Source organism: Metopolophium dirhodum, chromosome 1 (assembly GCF_019925205.1).
Source record: "Metopolophium dirhodum isolate CAU chromosome 1, ASM1992520v1, whole genome shotgun sequence".
Taxonomy (NCBI): Eukaryota; Metazoa; Arthropoda; class Insecta; order Hemiptera; family Aphididae; genus Metopolophium; species Metopolophium dirhodum.
In genome coordinates, this window is record NC_083560.1 from 133742662 (window position 1) to 133769101 (window position 26440).

Below are 26440 nucleotides of genomic sequence, written 5' to 3' on the forward strand. Positions count from 1 at the left end.
TACCTACAAAATGTATGTAATAATGATCTACATTGTTTATTTTAGATAAGCAAGTCATGATACTAATGTCTTTTTTTGGTTTCTGTTGTATTCCATAATATTGAATGAGAAGAGAGTAAGGTTTTCGGGTTATTTATCATTTTTGTAGTCATTCAGTTTAGAAATTACACTGTCCGGATGGGTGAGCAGGGATTTAATTGTAGAATAAAACTCATCTACATGCTTAGAAAGGATGTTGGTATATTGGCTGAAGGTGCATTAGTTGTCTTATTTTGTGCGGTGTTGTTATCTTTCACATAGGTGTAGGATCAAGAATGTGTGTTTACAGTACACGGTACTTGTTGTTTAATTGTTGTACTGAAGATAATGGCATTGATGTTGCATGTAGGCATGATCTGATAGGATGTTGACGTGGTTGTTGAGTTATTTAAAGACCAGTGCTTGCTTATGATTTCTAGGACGGTTACCTTCATAGACCAATAAACAATGGTATGTGAGTTACTTTGATTTGTCCACAATATAAAGCGAGAAATAATTATATTGGAATCTTTGAGGTGAATTTGACACTAAAATGTATTATTTCATGAAAATATAATAGCCAACAATACATCTTGACTTTTTTTAGTGAAATAAACATCTTTGCAAAAACCACTTACACATGACTTCCACATCACCACCATTATTTATTAATCAACATTAACTTAAATATATATTATAATTTATATACTACTAGCTGTCCTGCCCAGCGTTGCCGTGCAAAAGATTAATTTTTTTAAATTCCAAATAGAAACTCGCTTCATATTTTGTACCTATGAACAATGTCAAGGAGCTTACAAACAACCAATAACTATAATATCATTAGACTGATGTACGATGCACATAATATACATGCACATAGCAACCAGATCTTACTTTTGGGGGATAAAATGTAAATAACTAAAAACACAGTTGGCTGTACTGCTGAGTCCTGCTCAAGCAATTTGTATTGAAAAGAGACAACATTATTAGTCTCATCGTTGTGGGAAGAGAGGTCCAACCAGTACTATTTTGTGCAGCAGACTCTTAGAGTATAGATTTATTTACAATACACTACAAAACAATTTCAATACAGTTAAATCTAAATACTTCACTGGTACAGTATTTTTATTTTACAAAAGTAATATTGTAGTGATTTTCATCCGAATACGCATGAATCCCTTTTTTTGGCTCTCTCGAATCACGTACCCTTATTCAATCTTTGACAGGTCGAGTGTGGACTGCCTGAAACAGAATAGTCTATTTCTTTTGTAATAGTTGATGAACAAGAGCCAATGGATGAAGGTTTCCTATAACTACTCTAAATGCTTTGTTATATTGAAAATGTTATACTCTGAATTGTTAACTTTCAAAAAATATACTATTCTGCTGTAACTATCAGGAGTATCGGATATAAGTTTACGATGTGTAGAGGTTGATTTGTAGTTGTAACTATCAAAACCAATAACATCAGTAAATGATTTGCTTGATTCAGAAAAGTTTGTTACACCTTTCATACTTATTGGTGGTAGCAAAACTGATCTCTAATTGTGTTTCTAATTAACTAATTTTATTGTTTTTGTTTGTTTTAGTATAGTTAGGCTCAAATTCAGCAAGGACGTTATAAAATTATTTTGAATTCCTTACAGTGGCAGAGGTATTTTATGGGGTTATTTTCTAGTTTCTACCTTAAAAATACTTGAGACATATCTTAGAAACACTACTGAAGAAAATCAATTAAATAGTTTAGCATTACTGAATATTCATCGTGAAATAGTTTTAACTACAAATGAAGTTCTAGATGACTTTCCTAGTCTCAAAAAAAATATAAGATTGCTATAACTTATACCTAGCTTAGAATGTAAATGCAAATATTATATAAATATTTTTAACTAATACTAATATTACAATTAGTTAAAAAGTTTTTTTTTATTTTATACTTTTACCTGTGTATTTATAATCAATAAGTGTACTGTGTACAATACTTATAAATAATAATAAGTAATAACGTTCACAAATAGGTATCATTATTCGTCTAATCAAAAATGTATTATTCAATTAGCATGCAACCCAGCGGCGCATTTACAGTTTTACCATACTGGGACAATATATTTTAGTGATGCCTTGGAAAATTCCTGGCTACGCCACTAGTGCAAGGAATTGTTTAATATCTATTTTTGCATTGAAAAATGAAATAGGTACTTGAATTAATTAAAGCTAAAAATATTGAACAACAGTTTTATTAAGACCTTAAAAGTATAACATTCTTAAAGTCTCTTTCTTTTCTCTCTGATTTGATATCTTATTTAAATATTTTAAATTTAAGACTGCAAGGCAGCAGACAAAATATATGTCAGCTTTATAACTAAATTTGAATTGCCTCCTAAGAATTTCGACACTAGTTTCTACCCGTAAAAAATTAATTAGTGGTTCATAAACTTCACTATAATACACCATGTAAGTACTACACACGTGTTATAATTATAGAAATTCAACTTGCAGTAGGTAACATAATAATTTATGCTTAGTAAATTAATATAACCGAAATTATATTACTATAGATATTAAGATATTTTTTTATTTTATCATAGTAAGCATCGTTGATTTATTTTAAGTCTAGAAAGAACTTCATACTAAAATTATAGATATTTAGAATAATTATTAAAAAAATATCAGTCTTAGCGGCATATTATTATACATTACTATCTGAATTGCCCGGCGTTGATATTGTGATTGTTCAACTCGTTTTGAGTGTAAGTCGCTGTGAAAGAAATGTTTTTTTAAAGGGCCTCGCTATGACATTGATTTAAGGAGAATCATTTAGGCAATTTCTAATCTCGTCATCGCCACCCGAGATCTATGTGTTTGTCGTAAATGATTATTAGTGTGTGTGGCGTCCATGCAGGTCAATTGTAGTGGTACGGAGGGCTCTTGCACGCACTCGCACGCACATGTCAGTAAGTAATATTGTGATCATGAAATGTTTATTTTTCATTCCAACATACGATTCTAATTCCAACAATACGTCTCAACGATTACGTTCCCTTGTATATATTTAATATTACGGACAATCCGAATATTTATCGTGATAATTGTCAACACGTATCGTTGGAATTAGAAACAGTAGTTTTTGTCAAAAAAGACGTGGTAGTGAGGCCCCTTAAGTGTTAATCATATTATATTTTAATTTATAGCTATCCCGCCGGCATTTTCCATGAGACCAGCTTGCGATCAGTAAATTATCGGGCGTCGCCCGATTGCAGCCCAGGGTAACCTTTTAACCTATCCTGATTGCGGCCCGTACATAATAAGTAGGAAATACTATTTATAAAAATCAAAATTCAAAAACATGGAATTATCTAATTTTAATTTTGTAAAAATAATAAGTTTTAAAAATCTACCTCTAGCTTTATAATTTAACACTACAATATTTGACTATTTATTGACTTTTAATTGACATAATATTCATATTTTTTATTATTGTAAACAATTATTTTACTATTTATATACATATAATATTTATGATGCATTTTAATGAAAATATATTTTATAGATGCAATCGGGATACTTATATTTGGGATAAAATACGACTACCTGAATTCGGGCCACAATCTCCAATATTATCAGGTACCTAGGAAATCTATCTGCGGTATATTGCGGTATTGCGGACCCAGCGATGTGCGTAAGTATAAGTATTAAGTGTATAATGTATAGATACTCTAGTATCAAAGTTATACAATGTTTGTCTTTTTTACTTAATCCAACCTTAATAAAATAAAATTTAGTAATTTAATATATATAGGGTGATTCTTTTATCACTGAACACTCATTATTTTAAGAAGTGTAAATGGTTTTGAAAATATTATTTTACATAGTTTCAAATCGTTTACTTACCAACGTTTTATTAAAAAATTTTATTTTTAAATATTGTTTATCCTTATAGTTTTTTAAGTATTTTACTTTTTTGAATAATAACAGAGTTTTAATTTCATATTCCAAACAAAATATTTTTATAAGTATTTCGAAACATAAAAATCGAATTTAAGGCGAGTTTATGAGTTATAAGTATTTAAAGTTTAAATGAGCGGAGTGGAGTGGTACGGGGTTTCTCACGGCTTACTTACTTACGGCGAAATGTTTATCCACCACTCCGCTATTGGACTAGAGCCGATGTCACCAGGAGATCTATGCTGCTGCACTCAACTCAATTTTGACGGTGGTGCTCAAAGATGAAAATATGTATGATGGACAATGGTGGTATACGGATGTAAGAGCCCGCACACACACTTCGACGAAATCAAAAGACTTACTGATTGACATCATGTTCGTTTATTTATTCTTTTCTGACTTCTCTAAAAACAATTTATGAAATTTTCGTCAAATTCATTGAGTACCTATATAGGCTACACACATATGTACATTTGGTATTAAGATATAATTTCTATATTCAAGGTTCAGCCATAATAGCGACAATTTTATGAATGCTTTGATGTTTGTACCTGATCTGCCCGAGTAGCAAATGGCAACCAATATTATATACAAAAATAGTTTCAATTTCCACTGTATATCTCAAGATCCCAGTTTATTAAAACCTATTTGAAATGCGAATATAGGAAAATCTTTTCTTATTACATCTAGATCATTAGAAGAACCACTATTCCCAATTTCAAGTTCATATATGTTTTGTAGTTTTTAGATGTAGCGATGAATGAGAGAAAGAGTGGTATTTAGCTTATATATATACATATATATAGATTATAAGTTTGTAAAATTAAATATATAATATTAAAATATTATGAATGACAAAATAGCCATTAGAAAATATTTTTAATATTTCTTGAATAAATTATAAACATTATTTAAACATTAAAAAAATATTAATTTTCAACTTGGGATTATATTATAAATAATACATTTTACACTTTTACAGCATGCATTTTTTGTGATACTATATATGATTATCTCCGACAATGAAACTGTAAAATATTACAAATGTGCATTATCTTGAATAAATACAATTATATAACGTACATTTATTCAAATAAGAGCTCCCAATAATGATCTGCAGTCCATTTTAAGCGTCGAGTTAAGAAATATGTTCCATATCTGCTATAAGTATAAGTTATATTAACCAAATATACATTTTAAATTGGATCATTTAAACAAACAATTCAGCACCAATTTCAATTAAATTAAATATTTGTAATATTTTCATTTTTAAAAGCTAATAATAAAATCAAATTATTTTTGAATATAGGTATAAATATAATTGTTATAATACTAAACCAAAAAGTTATTTTAGAGTCAAATTTCAAATACCTATTTATCATTTACAAAATTGAAATACATTAAATAACTGAGAATTTGCATAGTTGACTTATTGCCATGAATAGAACCATTTGTGTCAAATATATTTTTGAATAAATATTAGCATTATATGATAAAATAAAATAATAAAATAAAATGTATTATTTATACCTGTATTGTCATTATATACATAGGTAAGCACAATAAAATCAATAGTTTAATTCAAAAATATAGCTGTATGCCTACAAAGAAAAACACAGTAAATAGCAATTCTTTGAAATCAACTAAGCTAAAATTATTGTCTTTACCTAATTACAATCATACCAAATAATTTACACATAATATATTATATATTATATTCAATACATTTTAAACTAAAACAATTAAATCATTGATAGTATAACTTAATATAACATTAAAGTTTATACAAAAAGAATAAATTTTTTTATATAATACCTATTTTGCTATGCACAGCCTGTATAAATATATAGAGTACAATCACCCATAACACCCGAAACATATTTTAGACATTATCACCGCCCAACAAAAAATATAAAACCAAACAATAATTATAAAATTGTTTCATGAGCCTCAATTATAAGACATTTGGGGACATCTGTTAGTTAATTTTTAGTGATTTATTATTTTTTGGAGGGAAAATAAAGTCTAAACCCTTTAGCCCTAGTTCTACGCCCAAGAAACACGCGGCATTTGCCGGGAATGCTCGGAGCATGACTGGCGTCACACCGGCATACAAAGCTTTCAGTCCTTCTTCTTTGTATAGTTTTGCAAATACGTCTCGAATGCCTCTCGGGTACATTCCTTCGGGTGCTGCAAGTATATAACAATGATATTAATAAAAACAAACTGATAATCACATGAATATCACAAATATAATTGCGTACCATAAAATGGTGTGAATAGGTTTTAATGGCATAAATATCTTAAAATTATTCTAAGTATTTTAAAACATTTCATTAAGTATAAAAGTATAATAATGTATGTTATGGTGAAAAGTTTCCACCCTAACGATAAATATTTTTTATAATAACAAAAATCGTTATTTTACATTTAAATATACAATTTTGTGAAAATTAGAACTTCAAATGTTTATAAAAAAAATATGTCTATACTCTATTCCATGAAAGATTATGCCGGTATTGCACATTCCCTCACGTCATCCTGCTATCGAAACCGTTTACCTTATGGCAGGGCGTTGAGTGGCGATGCACAAAAAAACGTCGGGCCGGGCATGTTTTCTCATGGAACAGATTATAATAAGTATTTTCAATACTAAATAACTATATTGCTACAAGCACAACTAATGAGGAAAGCTGTATTAAATTTTCAAGTTTCTTTACCGACAATCAAACATTTTATCACACATAAATCAAAAGAAAATAGAACATTTCAAATACAACATTTCAGATAGCACAACACACAAATTATTTTGAAAATGTTATAGAATCTAGACTCTAGAGAATGTGTATATTAATATTTGATGAACATTTTAAATCAACGATTATTCTTTTAAATAGCAACCAAAAAAGAGTAAATATTCCAGTTTTTCATCAGTTATTATTTACTGCTACGAAAGGTGATGTTAAACAAAAAAATAAGACATGAGCAGAATTTAAAATAAAATAGGTAGGTAGGTATTCACAGATAAATACCTAATGGCGTGAAATCTATGTATTACTGTTAGATGGTATGTTAATACTTAATTGTAATTACTAATAATTAGTAACTGATACAAAATCAGAAAAATTCGAGAATTTTAAAATATGGTCTTAGCACCTAGCCACTTAAGTATATTTAAAATTTCCAAAAATCAGAATTTGATTAATTAATTAAGGAAAAAATGGAAGTGAGTATGGTATGTGAATTACCTTGTGTATAACTATATTTATTTATGATTTGCAACATAACAATAAATATTAAAATAAAAAAGTGAATTATAATATTATAATAGTAGGTACCTATACTAAATAATGTTCGAAATACTTTCAACAGTATTCAGAGTACACCATTACCTAATTACTTTAGGGAAACAGTATTCTAAAAGTATTCCAAAATACCAACTGTATTCAGAATAGGTACGTTCCAAGTATGTAAGTAGTAAGTACCATAATTAATTTAGTAGTTAGAACTATAAACTATAATAGAAATAACTATTAAATATACAAGGAGGTGCAAAACCAACCGATTTGTAAACGACTCTTGAGTACATCCGCAGGCATGGCAATTAACCAGTTCAGTATACCGGCCATACCTCCAGCAAATATTGTGTTTATGAGTCCTTCCGAGTTATTATTTTTTTGATATCTCACTAATAGTTCATACGTAGTAAAGTACACACCACAAGCAGGAATATCTGTTAACAAAAAAAATATGTAAATAATATAATTTTAAAAAACCAAATTAATCCAAGCAATAGATATCATTTATTTAATTGGATTAATTACTGTAGGTAGCTCCTAACTTTATTTAATTACAGTAGGTACGTAGCTAATAGATGCTGTAAAAGATCTTTTTTGCAAATCAAACCTCGAATATTTAGGTAGAATTTTATGGAAATTACTAGGGTTTATATTTTAATGCTCTAAAAAACGTCAAAAATGCCCTAATAAATTACTATTTAATACACTAATAAGATACAATTCAAAAAATGCTCTAAAAAGTATAACATTTCATTATTTTATATTAATTATATTATATTTTATATTATTAAACTTAATCTAAATAGCATACTTCTTTTTTCAACCTGGTAGATTTTTGCAATTAACAATATCACTTTATAAGTAATAAATTATTTATCCAGTGGTAACGAAAAGATTCGACTATAACTGTATAATTCTTAGCAACTAACCGTTCACTGCAACTGTCGTTTCCGTCATTAAACGTAAAATACAGTTTGAGCAGATAATTTGATATAAATTTACACATTTGTTAATAATATACTGAAAATGCCTTTAAAATAAAAATATGTCCTAAGCATCTATAAAAAATTAATAAAATGCAAAATAAAAGTTGCATCCATTTATTCTTTGGTACACAAAACAAATGTACTGCTTAGAAAGCATTAAAATCCAAACCTTAGTACCTCATTAGTAGTTACTCATTAATAATTAGGTACATTTGCAAATGATGCATAATTAGTACATGTACAATAATTAGCAATTTTCTGATTCTACTGATTTGAGTTGGGTTAGTTAAACTACTAACTAAGGTTATAACATTAGGTACTAATAAATAAACAAATTAAAGTTCAGTAGGTACCTTTTTATAATAGGTTACTGATATATCAAACAAGTATAGGCCAATTTCCACATTCGTCTTTTCGTCTCATTTGATTTTTTTAATGACTTATAGGTCTTATTCTATAAGTATAGAAATAGTTAATATGTAGCAAAGTGGGTGTGTGATTATTATTACCTTTAATTATTCGATTATTATTATTTATGACTATTTATTTTAACCATATGTTTTGATTATACTGTAATTACCCGCGTACAGGGTAAGTGTGGCATAATTTTTTTTTTTTTTTTAATATGAAAATCTCAAAAATTTTGGTTGTTAAACGCATTTCAATAGTATATTACTAATATTAGATTAGCACCCTATTTTTTTAATTAGATAACAAAAACTGTTTTATTATAACAGAAATATTGAAATCAGAAACATAAACAAAGTTTTCTTGACGTTGTCCTATTTTTTAGAGCGGAGCAATATTCATGTAGGTACTATGTTTTCTTTTAATTTTAGTGACTCGATTGTCATCACTTTTTGGGACAGTAAAAATGGTTCGATCTTAAACTTCAGTATCTTGTTCGATAGGACAGTGAATCTAGTTGGCTTAAAATTCCTGGAAGTTTTCAAAAGAGCCAGGAAAAAAAATTAATGATAAACGGGCATTTTTTTGCAAAATTGGTTTTTGACAAAATCGATTTTGGTTTTTTGTGTAACTCTAAAAAAAATGACCGTAGATACATGAAATATTCACTGAAGTTTTATATTAGCATTTTCTATACACCATACAGCTTAAAAAATATTTTAACTTGTTTTGAGCGGTTTACGGACATTATCAATTTCCAATTTGTTTAGTTTTAAAATGTTATTGTTTGGTCAAAAAGCTTGAAAATGCAAGACAAAGCTCCTAATATAATGTTACAATGGCAGTTTAAAAATATTAAAAATACGGTCACAATTTTTTTTTTATAAGCGTTTAAATTTCTAATTTTGACAAAATACGTAAAAATCACGAAAATGTACCAATTATTTTGAGTTAGAAATTCATAAAAAATTTTCTTTTTATATCTATATTTGAAAATTTAATACAAGATTCCTCATAGGTTTTTCTACCTTTGTCAAAAAAAAGCCTCCGACCGGAAAGTTAAATTAAATTTTATGTGCGTTTGAAGTTCAAATTTTTACAACTTTGGATATTCACTTAATTTCTTTTGTACCTAGCAATTTTCTTATTTTGTTGAAATTTAAACACGAATAACCGCAGACACTTGAAATTTACACCATATGTTTATTTTATCATTTTCTATACTTGATAATATATTCAATATGATTTTAATCATTGGTAATCACTTAGCAAGATTTTAAAATGTCCTGGGAAATTTTCGTATCAAAAATAACTGTTTCACCACTTACGCAGTATATGACCTTTTTTCTGAAATGCAATTTACCTTCTAAGATTTGTTTAAATTTTTCACCGATGGCCACATTAAAACAGGGTACCTACCTACATTACACAAGAAACTCGAAATACGCTCGTATCTAATCGTATGAATTGAAAAACCAGTATCAAAAGTACCTATAATGGAAATATAATACAAATTTATTTTTATCAAAATCTGTAACACAGAATTATGATTTAAAATTTTTAAACACATTGAGAAATATTTGGTGTGCCGCAGTAAATAGTTAGTCAGGTTGCACATTTTTTTTATGGTTATAGTAAATTGTTTTCGTCCCTACCTACCTATATAATAAATATATTTATAACCAAAGGTTCATTTTCAACAATAGGTAATAGTTTTAAACACTCAATTATAGCAATACAAAATAATATTGATATCCGATAGGTATCATAGTGTTAGTGTGTTACATACCTACTTTTTACAATTTTAAATGATTAAATAATATATCAAAGATAAGTATTTTGTGAAGTATTATAGTAAAAAATAATCGACATTTTAGGCAATGATATTATAAATAATCTAACCATAATAATCATTTATAAAACATCACCAGTTTCAATAGTGTGCTGTTTTGATACTAGAGTGAATTGACCTATTATCAAACTTTTAAGTAATTAGGTAAGAACATTATCTGTATTCTCCCGTTGATTTTAACGATATTTTAATTTTTAAGTGAGTTATGACTTATGAGTATGTAAAATATTAATATTATTAAATTATCATAACTCACTTAAAAATTAAAATATCGTAAAAAACCAACGAAAAGACACAGATAATGTTCTTACCTAAAAGTTTGATAATATGTCGATTTACTCTAATACCAAAACTAACAGCACTGAGCACACTATTGAAACTGGTGAACGAAAATTTGTTATGTCGAACGTGTGTAAGATGGACAGATAGAGACAACATATTATGCCGGTGCGACATACTCTTAATGACTAAAAACATGTTACGTATGAGTGAAAAAAAATACGTGGAACTTGTAAAATCGTGGGATAATAGTTGAAAAATTCAACAGTCAACAACACCATTGTTTTACAAAATTGATTATGTTTGTATTGTAGCTTTAAAGTGTAAAGACAAAAGTAAAAGTTAGACTATATGACATTATTGGTCTAGTTGGAGTCTGCATGAATATTAAATATACTGGCCCAAAACTACTTTAATGTGTACAACTGTATGTACATATAATAGGACGTTACACCTGCATAATATGTGTTGTCTCTGTCTTAACTAATGCATATAATATATCTCCATCAAAATTAGGTCTAGAAGTTCCAATTTTATGTTGTTAGCTCAATTATTTTAGAGTTAATTAGTTAACTTAAACGTAGAACATCATCTGTGTTCTCTTGTTTTTTTTTTTCAAGAGAATTATGAACATTAGTTTTAAATATTTAAATTTAACATACTCTTAACTTATTTAAAATTTTAAATATCGTAAAAATTCAACAAAGGAATACAAATATTACTTATTACCTTTACGAGGACGTGCTACCACGTGCTACCCGCATGTAGCAAACAAATGAGTCCTTCTTTAAACATAGAAATACTTTTAATTTATTGTACCATTAAGAGAACGTGATACCTGCACGTGTTGTACTATTTTCTCCGTCTTAGAAGTGCGTAACATACCAAATTTTACGCTCAGCAGAACACGTGTAGCTCCATTAGTTTAAAAATTAGAGCGAATTAACCTCTTATAAAATCTAAAGGTAAGATTATTATCTAGGCAACCTCATGGGCTTATTATTATATTGTAATTTTAACACGAGTTATGAGTATTTTAAAATTGTAAATTGTTTGTACATATTAAAATACGGAGGGGAGGGCTGATCAACTTTTACATTTTTACACATTAAATACGTACTAGCACAGATATATAGCTGTAAAGTGTTAATGTAGTACATTTTTAAATATTTCAAATACAATTTAAGACTATTTGTGCGACTATCGTAGACTATTAAAATAATTTTCTTAACATATCAGCCTCCCCCCCTGGCTACGCCACTGCGGGGTAGCACGTCCTATTAAGTTTTATAATAAGTCAATTCACTTTAATAATGAAAACCATACAAAATTAAAAAATGCTGAACGCACATTTTGGTAAATCATGTGTTGATGGAGACAAAACAATATAGTAGGAACGATGTCCTATGCCTAACTACTATAATTATATTTTTTTCTCTTTCAAATGCTTGAAAATATAATGCAAGGTTTATCGTATGGCATTTTAACTTTTAACACTTATACTATTAAGCTATTTTTACCACAACCCAATGCACACTGTTCTAAGTACCTATAGTCAGTATTGACTTTATAAGTTAATAATAATAATATTATATAAATATGTATAATAATATAAACATATATTATGTAACATGATAAAATAATACGTGACGTTTTTGTTGAAAATTAGTTCATCATAGAATTAATTTATTACTAAAAAAATATAAAATTTTATACGAAGCGCCCAGCACCCAGTATCTTTGTGATATACAACTGATAAATTTACAAAGTATGTTTTACTCCCACGACATAAATCCAGTTCCTGTTTAGTTATAACAGGAAGGAAAATAAAATAAGATAATAATATTCAGTGATCAAACATTTCATTAAATCATGAATTATAAAAATTAAATTATTATTATTATGATACATTATGTTACAAGTAAACAAAATACTGTAAATTGTGTAAATTAAATAGTTTTTAAAAATCTATATAAAATGATTTATAGCAAGTTTTATTTATTGTGGTATGTTATCCTGATGTGTGTTTTTTTAAAGGTAATATCAGTATGGAATTGTTAATCTATTTTATTTTTTCGTTATTGTTATGTAATAAAACATAACATAGGCACATAGGTATTTTTGTTAATAAAATAGTATATAAATAACAATTTAAACTGTTAAAACAATTCATTCTTAACTTCAAAATAAAAATGTAATAGTTAAATACTGAAAAATGGTTTGGACCTTGTTGCACTAAAAATGATCGAAATATGCAGTCAAAATATACTTAAAAATATGCAGCTATTTTTTTTTTTTAATTAACTCGAAAGTAAGTAGGCACATATATTAAACATAATAAAAATAACTATATAACATATAATAATCATTTATACCTGATTTACTGATTTTGAAAATAATATATTGTTTAATACTGGCAATTTCGCATGTTTTGGGAATTTTTTAACTATGGTGAAATAAAACAACTTATTTTTTTAAAAAAAGGCACATGTACTGGGTTAAGAAATAACAAATAACGTGTTGTGCAAACACCGTGATATAAGACACATATTCATTGATTTTCATTTCTTCATACAATCTAGAATCTAGATGTAATTAAGTTTAACTACACTATACAATTGTTGATATTGTCGATAACAAAGTGTCCATGTTGATTAAAAACTCATGAAATCTCACATACTTACATACCATATGCGTAAATAAAGGGGGGGGGGGGGATTTAAGAACCAAGCTTCCACTAAAAATTTCAATAATCCTCGCAAATATTTTTTTTATGCTTATTGAATATTATTATAGAAGAGCTTTTATTATTTACACCTATTCTACCTGTCCAAATATAATTTATTTAAAAAAATATTTTTGAATGTTATCCAAATATGTTTTTTTCCGACAATTTTATGAACATGAAAACAAAAAAAAATTTTAATATGCTAAAAATAAATATGCATTTTTCCTAAAATATAAAAATATTTGCAAATTAAAACTTTAAATTTACTTTTGCTATTTCATAAAACAAATGCATTACTTACAAGAATAATCTACAAGACTACAAAAAAAACCCGCAAATGCAAGAAGTCCTAAACCTTACTTGTATAGTACCTAATCCCGAAACCTAATCTTGAACAGGAACTTTATGCATTTGCATATTTCTTTAGAAGCTGCATATTAAAAATCTGATTCGATACAAATTTGATCCATACTACATAGAATCTAAATACAAAATTGTTCGTTGCATATTTTTGCATATTTGACTAGGTTTACATGATTTTGCATATTTAAAGATTTTAAGCACATTAATGCATATTATGTTAGTAAATCATTGATTTATAAAATTTTAAAATAAAGAGCCACCACACTTGTCTCAATGTCTATAATTTAAATTATATACTATACCGAGAATTTATTGCAATTTATCGACCCGGTAAAAACAGTCTAATCATTCAATGTAATTCAGGTAAATATTATATACCTAATAATATGATTCAAGAGGACGCTACACAGACATTTGTCGTCTCTATCTTACAAGTGCTTAACATATCAAATGGTACGTACTTGTAAGACAAAGACAACAAATGGCTGTGAAGCGTCCTCTAACATTTGCTGTATTTGATGCATTTAAATTTTTTATATTTAGAACTGTGATTAATCAACAAAAGTTTCAAGTTCTACAATCCAAAAATAAAATAATACACCTAAATTTATACATAATTAAAAATGAATTATTCATTTTTTAAGTTTATTAAAATATATAAATATATGTTTTTTTAAAAAGCTGCATATTGTACTCCATATTTAATCATTTTTAGCGCACAAAGTTCCGAGTCCTGTTCATGAACATAATTCTATTAATTTATAATGTTATATGTAATAAAACCAAATCTTAACAACATTTCTATTCTTATCATAATATTTAAACAAATTATACTACCTAATGTTAATTATTTAATGTTAAACCTACAAACTTATAAAATGATTTATTTATAAAATATTAGTATTGCCTAGGTTATTGATAATATATTTTCACACTTTGAAATGCATTAAACATTTTAATAATTATTATAAAAATTATTATTAACTTTAAAATTAGATCCAAATGTGATTAAAAATATTAAATGTTTTAGAATTATACAATATTTTAATACATTTATTTGATTTATAAACATAGTTTTTATAAATATATTTATTATGTTAAAATGTTTTTTAATAAGACAATCTAACTTAATTATTGCTAAATAATATTATAATAGATATAAATGAATAATTGCTGAATATTTCTAAATCCTGTAAAAGTGTTTAATTGGTGATTTTATTTTTAAGGTAAATTATGAGAAATAATTTGTTTAAAATAATTTCCGAAATTCCTTTAAAATAAAATAGACAATGGAGCAAATATTTGTTATAATTTAAAATATAGGTCATAATAATTGTTATCTTTTATTTGGAGTAATCTTAAACTCTTTACCTATAAAATAACATCAAATTTTTATGTTTTAAATTAACTTATACATTTTTTTCTGTTTTGGACTGCATTTTATATGAAATTAAATTACATGCTTTGCTTACCTTAATAAATACAAATTAATTTAATTTAATTTAATCAAAATTAAAGTTAATGAACATTCACCTATTTTAGATTCTGAGCGAAGCAATGAATGTATTGATTTTACAACAATGTGTGTTTTTTTTTAAATTTTCTTTATTTTTTTATTTTTGTATCTGTCAGCACCTTTTAGGATAGTAAAAGTGCTTGGATTTTCTTCAACAGTAACTTTTCTGATACGAAAGAGATTCTAGTTGGTACTTTGGGGGGTCAAAAGTAAAAATTTCCCAGTAGTTTTCAAAAGCGACGTGAAAAACAAAAGAAAAATTAAGGACAAACGGGAATTTTTACGCAAAATCTGTTTTCGAGAAAATTGATTTTGGTTTTTGGTGTAACTCTAAAACAAATGACTGTGGGGACATGAAATTTTGACTGAATGTTTATATTAGCATTTTCTATACACCATAAAATTTACAAAATATTTTGACTCTTTTTGAGCTGTTTACGGCCATTGTCAGTTTTCAATTTTTTTAGTTTTTTTTTCTATAAATATCAATAAAATTTTATTTGTTGAGTAAAAAAGCGTGAAAATTTAATAAAAGGCTCCTAAGTTATTGTTTCAAAGGCAGATGAAAAAAATTAAAAATCCTTAGTCACAGTTTTTATTTATAAGCATTTAAAGTTCAAATTTTGACAAAATACGGAAAAATCACGAAAATTAGCAAATTATTTTGAGTTGAGAATTCATAAAAATTTTTCTTTTTAAATCTAAGATTTTAAAATGTAATATAAGATTACTCATAAGTTTGTCTACCTTTATCAAAAAAAAAATGTCTAGAAGAAACTTAAATTAAATTTTTATGAGCGTCTGAAATTTATATTTTTACAACATTTGATATTCACTCGATTTCTCATGTAACAATTTTCTTATTTTATTGTAATTAAAAAACGAATGACTGTAGATACTTGAAAATTTCACTGAATGTTTATATTAGCATTTTCTATAAACCATAATATTTTGAAAATAATTTGACTCTTTTTGAACTGTTTACGGACATAGTCAGTTTTATAATTTTTTTAGTTTTTTTTTTCTATAAATATCAATAAAATTTTATTTGTTGTATAAAAAAGCGTGAAAATTTATTGCAAGGCTCCTGATATAATGTTACAATTGCAGTTGAAAAATATTAAAATACATAAGCACAATTTTTTTTTATTAAATTCAATTAAAGTTCAAATTTTGACAACATTTATCAAATTTATAATTTATTAATTATTTTGTAGTTAAAAATGTATAAAATGTTTAACTTTTATGGCTAAGGATTTAAAATTTAAAACAAGGCTCCACGTAAATAGGTTATATATAAATTACTTTATTCACAATAATATCATCAAATATACTTGGTATGATAGGCTGACTGACCGTTTTCGCTCAGAATCGTTTTTCTTATACAATGATATTATATCATTGAATTCAAATTTAACACCATCCATTACAGTGACCCACTTGTAACCTACTGTACAGCAGAGCAACATCCACTTATCCACCTTTTTTTTTTATATATCCTTGTTAAATTAATGTTGTAGCATCAAAACAATTATTAGGCAATTTTTTTTTAATGTCCAATTTCTTGTAATGCATCATATTTGTATCATTAGAATGTTTGCAAATTTAAACATTCAATAGCTTTAATATTACAAAACGACCAAATATCTTTAAAAATATATAAATATCTACCAACTTTTTTGAATGAATTCATTTTTGTATAATAAATGACTGATCATACAATATTGAATAATAATTTGAAATACATATATTCATTTTTTATGATTGTTATTCTAGAATTTATATGATACTTTTATGTTGGTTATAAATTATAATTTTGTAGCAGGTACAAAGTTCTGATATAAATTTAGAATGGGGAAAAGATTGTCCAAGAGCGTGTAACTGTAAGAACACAGATTTTATAGACTTACCGATAGTTAAATGGATGTATAACGGACTACAAACTGAACTAGAACCACATACCTCAAATACACAAAATGAAGTAACAAGATACAATTGTTTAATAAATACTTAAATAATTTTACAGATTACTTAAATCCAATGCTCTTAATTAAAGGTTTTTGAAGAAAATGAAGAAGAACAAATAGCTTATAACAATACACATTTTTTAAAAACTGCTTTATGTATGTTTATGAATGTAACAAGACCAAAAGACTTTTTAAATTTTCTTCCATTAGACACTGAGGTAAGTACATATATCGTGTTCAATGAATTTCGGCATAAAATTAAAATTATAGCTAATAAAGAATTATTAAATTAATACCATTAAAGTTTAAAAAAATTCATTAGAAAAGAATAAAAGAATAATTAGTTTAGTACATGGTAATATGTAGAGCGTGGATTTGTATGCATTTGCATATTTATTCTGGTTGATCGTATGATATACTAAGTGTGCACAACATTTGTTTCATGACATAACTATTAAAAAATTATACTATTTAAAACTACAATTGTAATTGCATATTTCATCTTTTAGTGCATATTTTGTTTTTTTGGACATTTTTGAAATATATACTATTGCATTATTTAAATAAGAGAAAAATATTCTATTAATATAGTTTTGATTAATATCAAAATAAATGAAAAGGTATATACTTGTAAATTATAGGTATAAATGGTTTTCCCAAATATTTTTATATTAATTGGTTCCTATTTTTTTCTTATAAATTAAAGCTACTTACAAAATGATGAAAGTAAAGAAAAAAATGAAGAAAAGTATTTATAGTAGGGTTCCATAATTTTAAATATATTGTTTTAATTAAATGTTCAATAAACAAATTTTTTTTGTTAATCCTTTTTATGCATATTTTTTATTTTTTATGTATATTTTAACATTTTAGTGCATATATTTTTATGCATATTTAAGAGTTTTTAGCGCATATTTGATTAGTTTTTAATACATATAAATCTGTACCCTAGTAATATGGAATAATAATTTGATGAAAATTTTAATGAGAAGTGATTATAATATAGTACATTAACATTCTTTCAAACTAATAACATTAAAACTTATAATTTTGGTTTGATCTTATATTTCAACTAATAGTTAAATTTGAAACATATAATAATAAATTATGTTAACATAATAAAATATATTTATGTATTTTTCAGGCATTAATTTTATTTCAAACAACTGATTCAGACAATATTACAATAGAAGATGATATAAAGCTGCCAAAACTAATTTCATTCGAAATTCATGGCAATAATAATCAGACAAAAATCTATATTACAGATAGAATGTTCAAATATATGGATAATATAAAATATGTAAACATTCAAAGTGTATCATTAGATAAATTAACTTTAGAAAGTAATGAACCAATTCCAATAATAGACTCTAATGTCTATAAAAAAGAAAATTCATATGCATTTAATGAACTTTCGCCAGTCTTACCTTCGTATTTACATAAAGAACATAATGATATAAAAAACCGTTTGATATTTTTACAGCCCAAAGATATTGAAATAGTTCCTTATAAAACCTATAAGAAAACTAAAAGAACAGCAAAATCAAATAGCCTAATTTTTATCAATAAAGATTTGTTGTTTTTAAGAATCACAAATTGTGGTCTAAAAGATATATCTTGGGATTTATTTAATGGATTGGAATCATTGGAAACCCTAATTCTAGACAACAATGCTATTGAATACATTCCAGATTTTTCTTTTTATGGTGCTAGTGTACTAAAAAGATTATCTTTAGCTAATAATAAAATTAAACATTTGCAGACTACTGGTTTAGCTGGTCTTCTTGATTTGAATTATTTAAATTTGAAAAACAATGCTATAACTGTATTATCAGAAACAACATTCCCGCCATTACCAAAATTAAAAGTTGCAGATTTAAGTGATAATCCAATTGAAATGGTATATCCGCATACATTTGAAGTACTAAATGCTACTATAGAGCTTGCATTGGGATCAAATAACACACAACTACATTTACATAAAAATGCATTTATTGGTTTGGATTCTTTAGAAAAATTGAATTTAATTGGTGTAAATGTGACAATTTTAGAAAGACCCTTTATGATTGGACTTCCTAATCTTGTGGAACTTAAAATCAAAGGTTTCATACAACATATAGCTTTTGATGCATTTGTAGAAATACCAAACATTAAACGTCTCTTAATCAGTAACTGTTCAATACAATCTGTGTCTATGGATTCGTTTTACGGAATTTATAATTTAGAACATGTAGATTTGTCTTATAATCAACTCCAAGAATTGCCTCCTGGATTATTTGATCAACAATTGTCTCTCAAGGAATTAATTTTAAATAACAATCAACTAATTGATTTACCAGATGATATATTTAAAACAACATCTAATCTTAAATTAATACGATTAGATATGAACTCACTACACTGCACATGCAGCATGAAATTGTGGGATATTTCATTAATGACTAAACTCGCAAAAGAAATAAATAAACAGTCTTGCAAATTGAAACATTCAGAGAAAGGTTATAGTTGTAAAATTGAAAGAACAACTACATATATTTATAACAAAAAATTAGAACCAATATGTTCAAGTCCAACAAAATTAAAAGGAAAGACAGTTTCATATGCTTTGAGAAAGTATATGAATTGCAACAGTGAATCAAACAGCAAACTTTACATGAAAAAAAAGTATAAAGAATTAAAACTTTATAAACAAATAAGTGAACAAGATATCAAACGAAATATTTCAACAGTAAAGACTAATTTTTCTGATTTTATTTTAAATAACACAACCAGCATCAGATATACAGGACCAAATATAACAATGGAAATGATTGAATCAACTCCAGAATCAATAATCAATAATAAAGTATACACTACTACGGAAAGAAGTATACTTTTGAAAAATGGGACGTATATAAGCAAACTATCATTGAAAGAAGAAATTGCCAAAATGAAAAGAAAACATAAAGTAAAAAATTCTGATTTTAAACTTGAAAACAAATTATGAAATTAATATTGAAATACTCACTATTCATTTAAAAAATAATATACATTATAATATATTATTTAAATATCTGTAGACTACCTATATATTATTTTTAAAGAATATTAACAACAAACAATAAAAACTGTACCAATTGCAAATGCATAGTAATTGTATGCTTAGTATTTTTAATGGCGTAATATAAATAGTATAATAAAATTGAAATAAATTACCTCTAAGTAATGTAGCACATGTTCCTTTGTATAAACTTTTTATTCCACCTTCAGTGTACAAGTTTTTAATAACACTGATTGGGCCATCATATTTTTGGTTTCCCAATTCCTGTACTTGTAAAATACATTTAATGCGTTCTCCAGGTACCATTATGATTGCTGTAAAAATACCAGAAAATGCTCCAGCACAAAATAGTCGTGAGGGAGTTAAATTTTCTTTTTTATCTCCAGTGGATGAAAACATTTTTTTCCCCAGTCCAAATCCCAAGAAACTTATAGCAAATATTGGAGCTACACCAGTTATTGGAGCTGCCATACCTAAAAAATAAATATGTTATAAATGTAAGCTTATTAAAACAAAAATATGCAAATAAATAAAAATATTACTATACTAATATTACTAAAATTATGATTAGATTTTTAAGCTTAACATTTAGTTAATATTGTTAAAAGAATGTTGCACCCGGAAGAACTTAATCTGTGTTGCGGCATTTTCATTTATTTGATAGCACAAATACCACAAAAACCTAATGTTTTCAAACTGATAACTTTAAATGTATTTATGTTATCCAAATAATAAAAACACTATGACATTGATAAAGTTCTTCCCTATGTATAGTAGAATTACCAAAATTCTACAACACATAGGGAGTAAAATTGTTTTTGCTATGTTGTTCATTTGTAAGACATTTGTAACTTTTTTTAAACAATACACAGCCTGCTGGCAAATTTTCTGATGTACTTATCTTCAAAACATTTCAATTTTATATCGTAATTTTTTTTAAAGTATAGACACATTGTACGCTACGGTACCTTGGAATTTGTCATTACAAAACAGAAATAGTTGTATGATAAACAATAGTCAGTGCTCAATTTGGGATGTGCACAGAGAGACAAACTTCTCTACTATATTTATTTATTTTGAGAACTCCCAGACTATTTAATTTCCATTTTAAGTTCCATCTATTACGATGGAACATTTTTTTTTTTTTAATAAAATACTTCATTAACGTACCTACCTACATTTATTTTATTTATCTTTTATTAGGTTATAAACTTATAAAAATACATGTTTCATCAGTAAGATAATATAGTAGTCACATAAAACCCAATAACAAACTACAATTGATACTAGTCTTAAAACATCTACAAAATATAATAGTCATTGCAATAATTCACTAATCTCTAGCAATAAAATCCTATTAATAATTTATTTATGTTATTGGGTAGGTAATTGGAACCTAAAATATTTCTATACTACAGAATAAATAGTAAAATTATTATCTTCATAATTTAACACCTTAAATAAAATCTATTATTTACATTTGAGAAATAATTTTACTAAACTATTTATACTCCATAAATAAACTGACTATGTAATATTATTTGATTTTTCAAATTTTCAAATTTTCTATTATGTTATAAAATTTGTAACTAATATTTAAAGTTTTCCAATACTTAAGAAATATTGATGGATTTTAAGATATATCATTTGTAATTGAAAATCCATAATTAAATTGTAGGTATTACAAATATTTCATTTAAATTTATTATTTATAATTGGTTTAATAACTATTAGTTATGATTTAATTCTGTAACTATAAATATTTTTTTTTTAGAATTTAAACAGATAAAATATAATATATTTACATTTAAACAACTATTTATAAATTGTTACTGTAAATGTAATAAAAAAATGATTCCTTAAATTTCAGATATATTTGAAAAACAATTTTTAAGGATAATAGGTATGTATATATATAAAAATCTGAATAGTACCTTAATTTAATAAACATTTATAGTAATGTTCCTTATTTATGTTATTATTTAAATTACATGATAAACTGATAAGTAGATACCTAGGTATTTTCCAAATAATAAAAAGAATACAAGAGTAGAACTTAAAATATTTCAACTTGCTTGGTGGATCAAAAAATAAATTAACAATTTTAACAGAACTAACATTAAATGAAATTCTATTTAGAAGGGGCATAATGATTATAATTTTGTTTCTGTATTGATACATAAAATGTGTTAAACTAGTTAATAATGTATATAAAAAAGAATATGATTATTAAATTACCTATTTTCAAGAGATTGAAGGTTTAGTTATTTAGCTTATGTATTAGATGAAGTGACAGTCTTCCATAATTTGTAACCAATCATATGAAGAAAACAATTTTGTACCTTTTCGATTTAAGCAATATGATATATTGATAAGGACTCCATATTAGCCAAACTCAACTTATGATCGCATCAATGAGCATTATAAAGTTTTCAAACAAGTAGGGTTGTTAAATTCTCTAGAGTTACGTTTTAAGAAACCAAACATTTGTATTGATTTATTGTAGATGAGTGTAATATGTCCATTAAACATTAAGTCACTGGATATACTTATAAAAGGTTTTTGATATGGGATTTAATATTTTGCTTGCTGTCCCCAATAAAATAATTAAAAGTCACTCAGGGGTGCCCGCAGAGTCTGCCATTGCACCCTCTGGGATTTTTTTAATGAATAAAAAAATCAGTATATAATAATGTAAATATATGACTACCTATGTATGTATAACAACAATTTAATTTTGCACCCCCAAGCTAATTTTCTGCGGGCGCCCCTGAACTCTGAAGTCACTTGATTTTTACATTTAGTCAAGGTAATTTGTGATCATTTTGGTACATTATATCTAAAGAATTATTATGACACCTTTTTTAAAAATAAAGTAGGTCATTTTGTAATTTCTTACAATCATCAATAGAATTAGTGTTTAAATATAATTTTAAATCATCCGCAAATAATATACATTTACAATAGATAAATAGAATAATATAGAGATCATTAATAAATATGTTAAATAAATATAAATTATTCACAATTAAATTAAACTGTTATTTTGGTGGACATTATACGCTACTTTAACATTGTCTTTTATAGCATATTATTTTACTGAAACTTAAATATTTTAATATTATACTTTCACTGCATGAAATATGTGGTATTCTTACCTTTATATAAACCAAAAAAACCTTCTCTCTTAATAGTTTTAACTGCACAATCCCATGCACCATTGTAAATAGGTATTTTACCTGACTGAGCTGGTGGCATCGTTTGTAATCTAACCTAAGAGTAGATAATAAAACAATCAGAACGATAGTAAGCTTCATAATTTAATATATATTATATACTTTGCTAGATAGATAATTAGTATACATGTATTTTTTATTAGTAGATAATACACAATAAATAGTACATCAAATCCAAATAAAATACTGTAAACGATAAGCGATGTTGATTAATTTGTGTTTAAATAATGATTATAATAATATTAATTAGCAGAAACAATATTCTTATTAAATTCCTCGATCAGAGACACAAACAGATAAATGAAGATGATTACGACAAACCATTTTCTTTTACTATTTATTACACATTATCTTGTACATATTTAATTGTATTTATGTTGGATAATATACATATAATATTAAAGGTATATTTCTTATAAATTAAGAACTTCGGTACTAATTTATCAGAGTTACCAAACAGGTCACATCTGTAATTTATGTAAGCACACCCCAATGAATGTACCAAAACCTAACATATTATTATTAAATACTTTCACTTTCAGATAAAAGTGTATTTTTAGTATATTCACACATTACTTATTGGCAAGTCTCATGAAGCTCTTGTTAGCCTAACACAATCTAACTCATAATAGTTCAATAACAGAATTGATTGTTGTTAACATACTTTAATAGTGTCTAATGGATGACCCACTAACACTGTGCACACACCACCGAAACCACCAGCCAGAAAATACTTGAAGGGGTTAGTACTCCCGTCAGCGGACATATTAACGGCAAATTAAAGTACAGCAGTATTGTTTAAATATAAAGAATTGAGTTAAAAAATATGTGAGTGAAACAATAAAATATTTTACTATTAAGTAAATAATTAAAATTTGAATATTTTGAAACAGGTTGTATTGATGATTACAGCTATCACGTTTTGATATTATCAATAATGAAGTAATTTTTTTTTATCACCTGGCGAGTTTTCGCGGAGGTAACGAAAGCAAACGGTTTGCTGACTGTTTACTGATACCACAGAACAACATCATGACTTGAACAATGCTGAAGTACATAATATGGATTTTGTTCATCGTTGAAACAATTAAATCAACATAGACTTATAGGCAATAAACTAGTTTATACTTTTCAAAAACCAAACATTCCCATTTAAACCATGTAAATATTTTAGTTTTTTTAAAAAATTTAAACCTTAGAATGAGGTATCGACGGATCGAGAAAGTCAAAGGCTTTTGTAGTTTTCAAAGTCATTAGTTGAATGATGTTTCATTTACAAGTTACAAATTATTACCAAAAAATATGAAATATTTTAGTGGTAATTTTATATTATTTCGCCCTCCGTAGTCGACATGACGGCGGTACTTCACTCACTGTGCAACTGTTGTTGCAGTTTTGGCCGCTAGACACATGCCTCGAAACACTTGTCTGTCGTCGGCTCGTCGCTGCCCGTCATTCGGATTTAGTATTGCGTTTGAGCGTGTTTGTACTGAGTTTCAGGTACAACTTTGGTGTAGGTAATATACAAATATTAATACCAAAATAACTAATCTACAAATAAGTACATTACCATCAATCACAACGCAGTTTTATCCTGTTAACTCAGTTATTTGTTACCATGGCCAATCTATAACAGAAGCCTTATAGTAAGTTTTTTTACACGGAGTTTAAGTAGTGTTTTTGTTGGGATCAAGGGTACAAGAAACACTAAACCATTAAAAAAGTTGATAAGTGATAGAAAACCTAATAGTTTTGACATCACAAATAATCGCACAACTCATTGTTAGTATACCGTTATCATAAAAATGTATTGAAATAATCGGTTTTAGCCTATGCCATCTTCAGGTTATACTTAAATATTAAAAATCAGCATATTGTTATGCGTAAAACAAATTGAACACTTAAATAAATAAATATTGGGTCTATATGACTATATAACATGTATATATTATTATATAAAGGATTTTATAGCCACCAAACACATTTTCAACAATGGTACTAGTTTTGGTAAACACAAGTAGGTATATTATAACACAATGTTTATAGTACCTATACTTACACTATTTTTTTTTCCTGTGTATTCAAGTCAAGTTAATCAATAAGCCATTCTATTGTACATATTGTATTATTTTATAATAATTACAAAATTATGGTTTTACAATGTGTATTTTTTATGTTATTCTAATTATTTCCAAAAATATAAATCTATTCTTTGATAGGTAATAGGTATTCTATATCATCAGTTGCTTGCTAAGTTGCAACATGTGAAATTAACAGTTATATTATTGCTTTGGTGCATATCTATAAACAAATTTTGTGTAAAATAATTAAGACAGCTTTACTTATTGATTAATTGATCTCTTCAGAAGTACCCAGGATAACCTTAGACAACAATATTGATAAGTGACAGAATTTATAGTTTGTTTTTAAACTACTAGCTATATTGGTGGAATCGATAAATTTAAATTCTAATCGTAGCTTACTATTTTGGATATTAAGTACTTACACTTGTAAAACGCCCGTTAACCGGGGGGAATAAGTCATAGTTCTGTGTGGTCGAGTAGCTTAGTGGTAGAGCAAGCTTGAAACTCGGATCGATTCCTGGTCAGGTGGCTAGGTTTTTGGCGTTTTTTCCCTGGGAGAAAGTTAACACACTTCTTATTTTTAGATAACTTCTGTTAGATAGTCATTTTTAGACTTGACTTGTATTATAAATAAATAAAAATATTAGCAAATTTAGATAAGTATATTAACTTACTTAATAATTTAAACAATATATAAAAAAAACAACAACATAATA

At 26.3% G+C, this 26440-nt stretch overlaps 2 protein-coding genes across 10 annotated transcripts; one reads left to right on the top strand and one right to left on the bottom strand.

Annotated features, from left to right (window-relative positions):
- The first annotated feature begins 49 nt into the window (after positions 1-49).
- On the top strand, positions 50-20563 carry LOC132937117 (leucine-rich repeat-containing protein 15-like). 9 transcript variants are annotated; one of them, XM_061003945.1, is made up of 6 exons: positions 50-2972; positions 3210-3497; positions 3569-3697; positions 17217-17375; positions 17451-17579; positions 18506-20563. In XM_061003945.1, the coding sequence occupies exons 3-6, from the start codon at positions 3692-3694 to the stop codon at positions 20348-20350; spliced, it is 2139 nt and encodes a 712-aa protein (XP_060859928.1). In that variant the 5' UTR covers positions 50-2972; positions 3210-3497; positions 3569-3691; the 3' UTR covers positions 20351-20563. The 9 variants fall into 9 exon arrangements, with proteins under 9 accessions (XP_060859928.1, XP_060859927.1, XP_060859930.1 ...); XM_061003944.1 differs by having other exon boundaries at positions 3210-3326; XM_061003947.1 differs by having other exon boundaries at positions 3210-3326; positions 17220-17375.
- LOC132937120 (congested-like trachea protein) lies at positions 5482-24550 on the bottom strand. The gene is made up of 5 exons (XM_061003950.1): positions 24305-24550; positions 23563-23677; positions 20560-20877; positions 7526-7696; positions 5482-6153 (listed from the first exon to the last, which is right to left on the bottom strand). Exons 1-5 carry the CDS (start codon positions 24404-24406, stop codon positions 5942-5944), a joined length of 918 nt encoding a protein of 305 aa, XP_060859933.1. The 5' UTR covers positions 24407-24550; the 3' UTR covers positions 5482-5941.
- Between the last annotated feature and the right edge of the window lie 1890 nt (positions 24551-26440).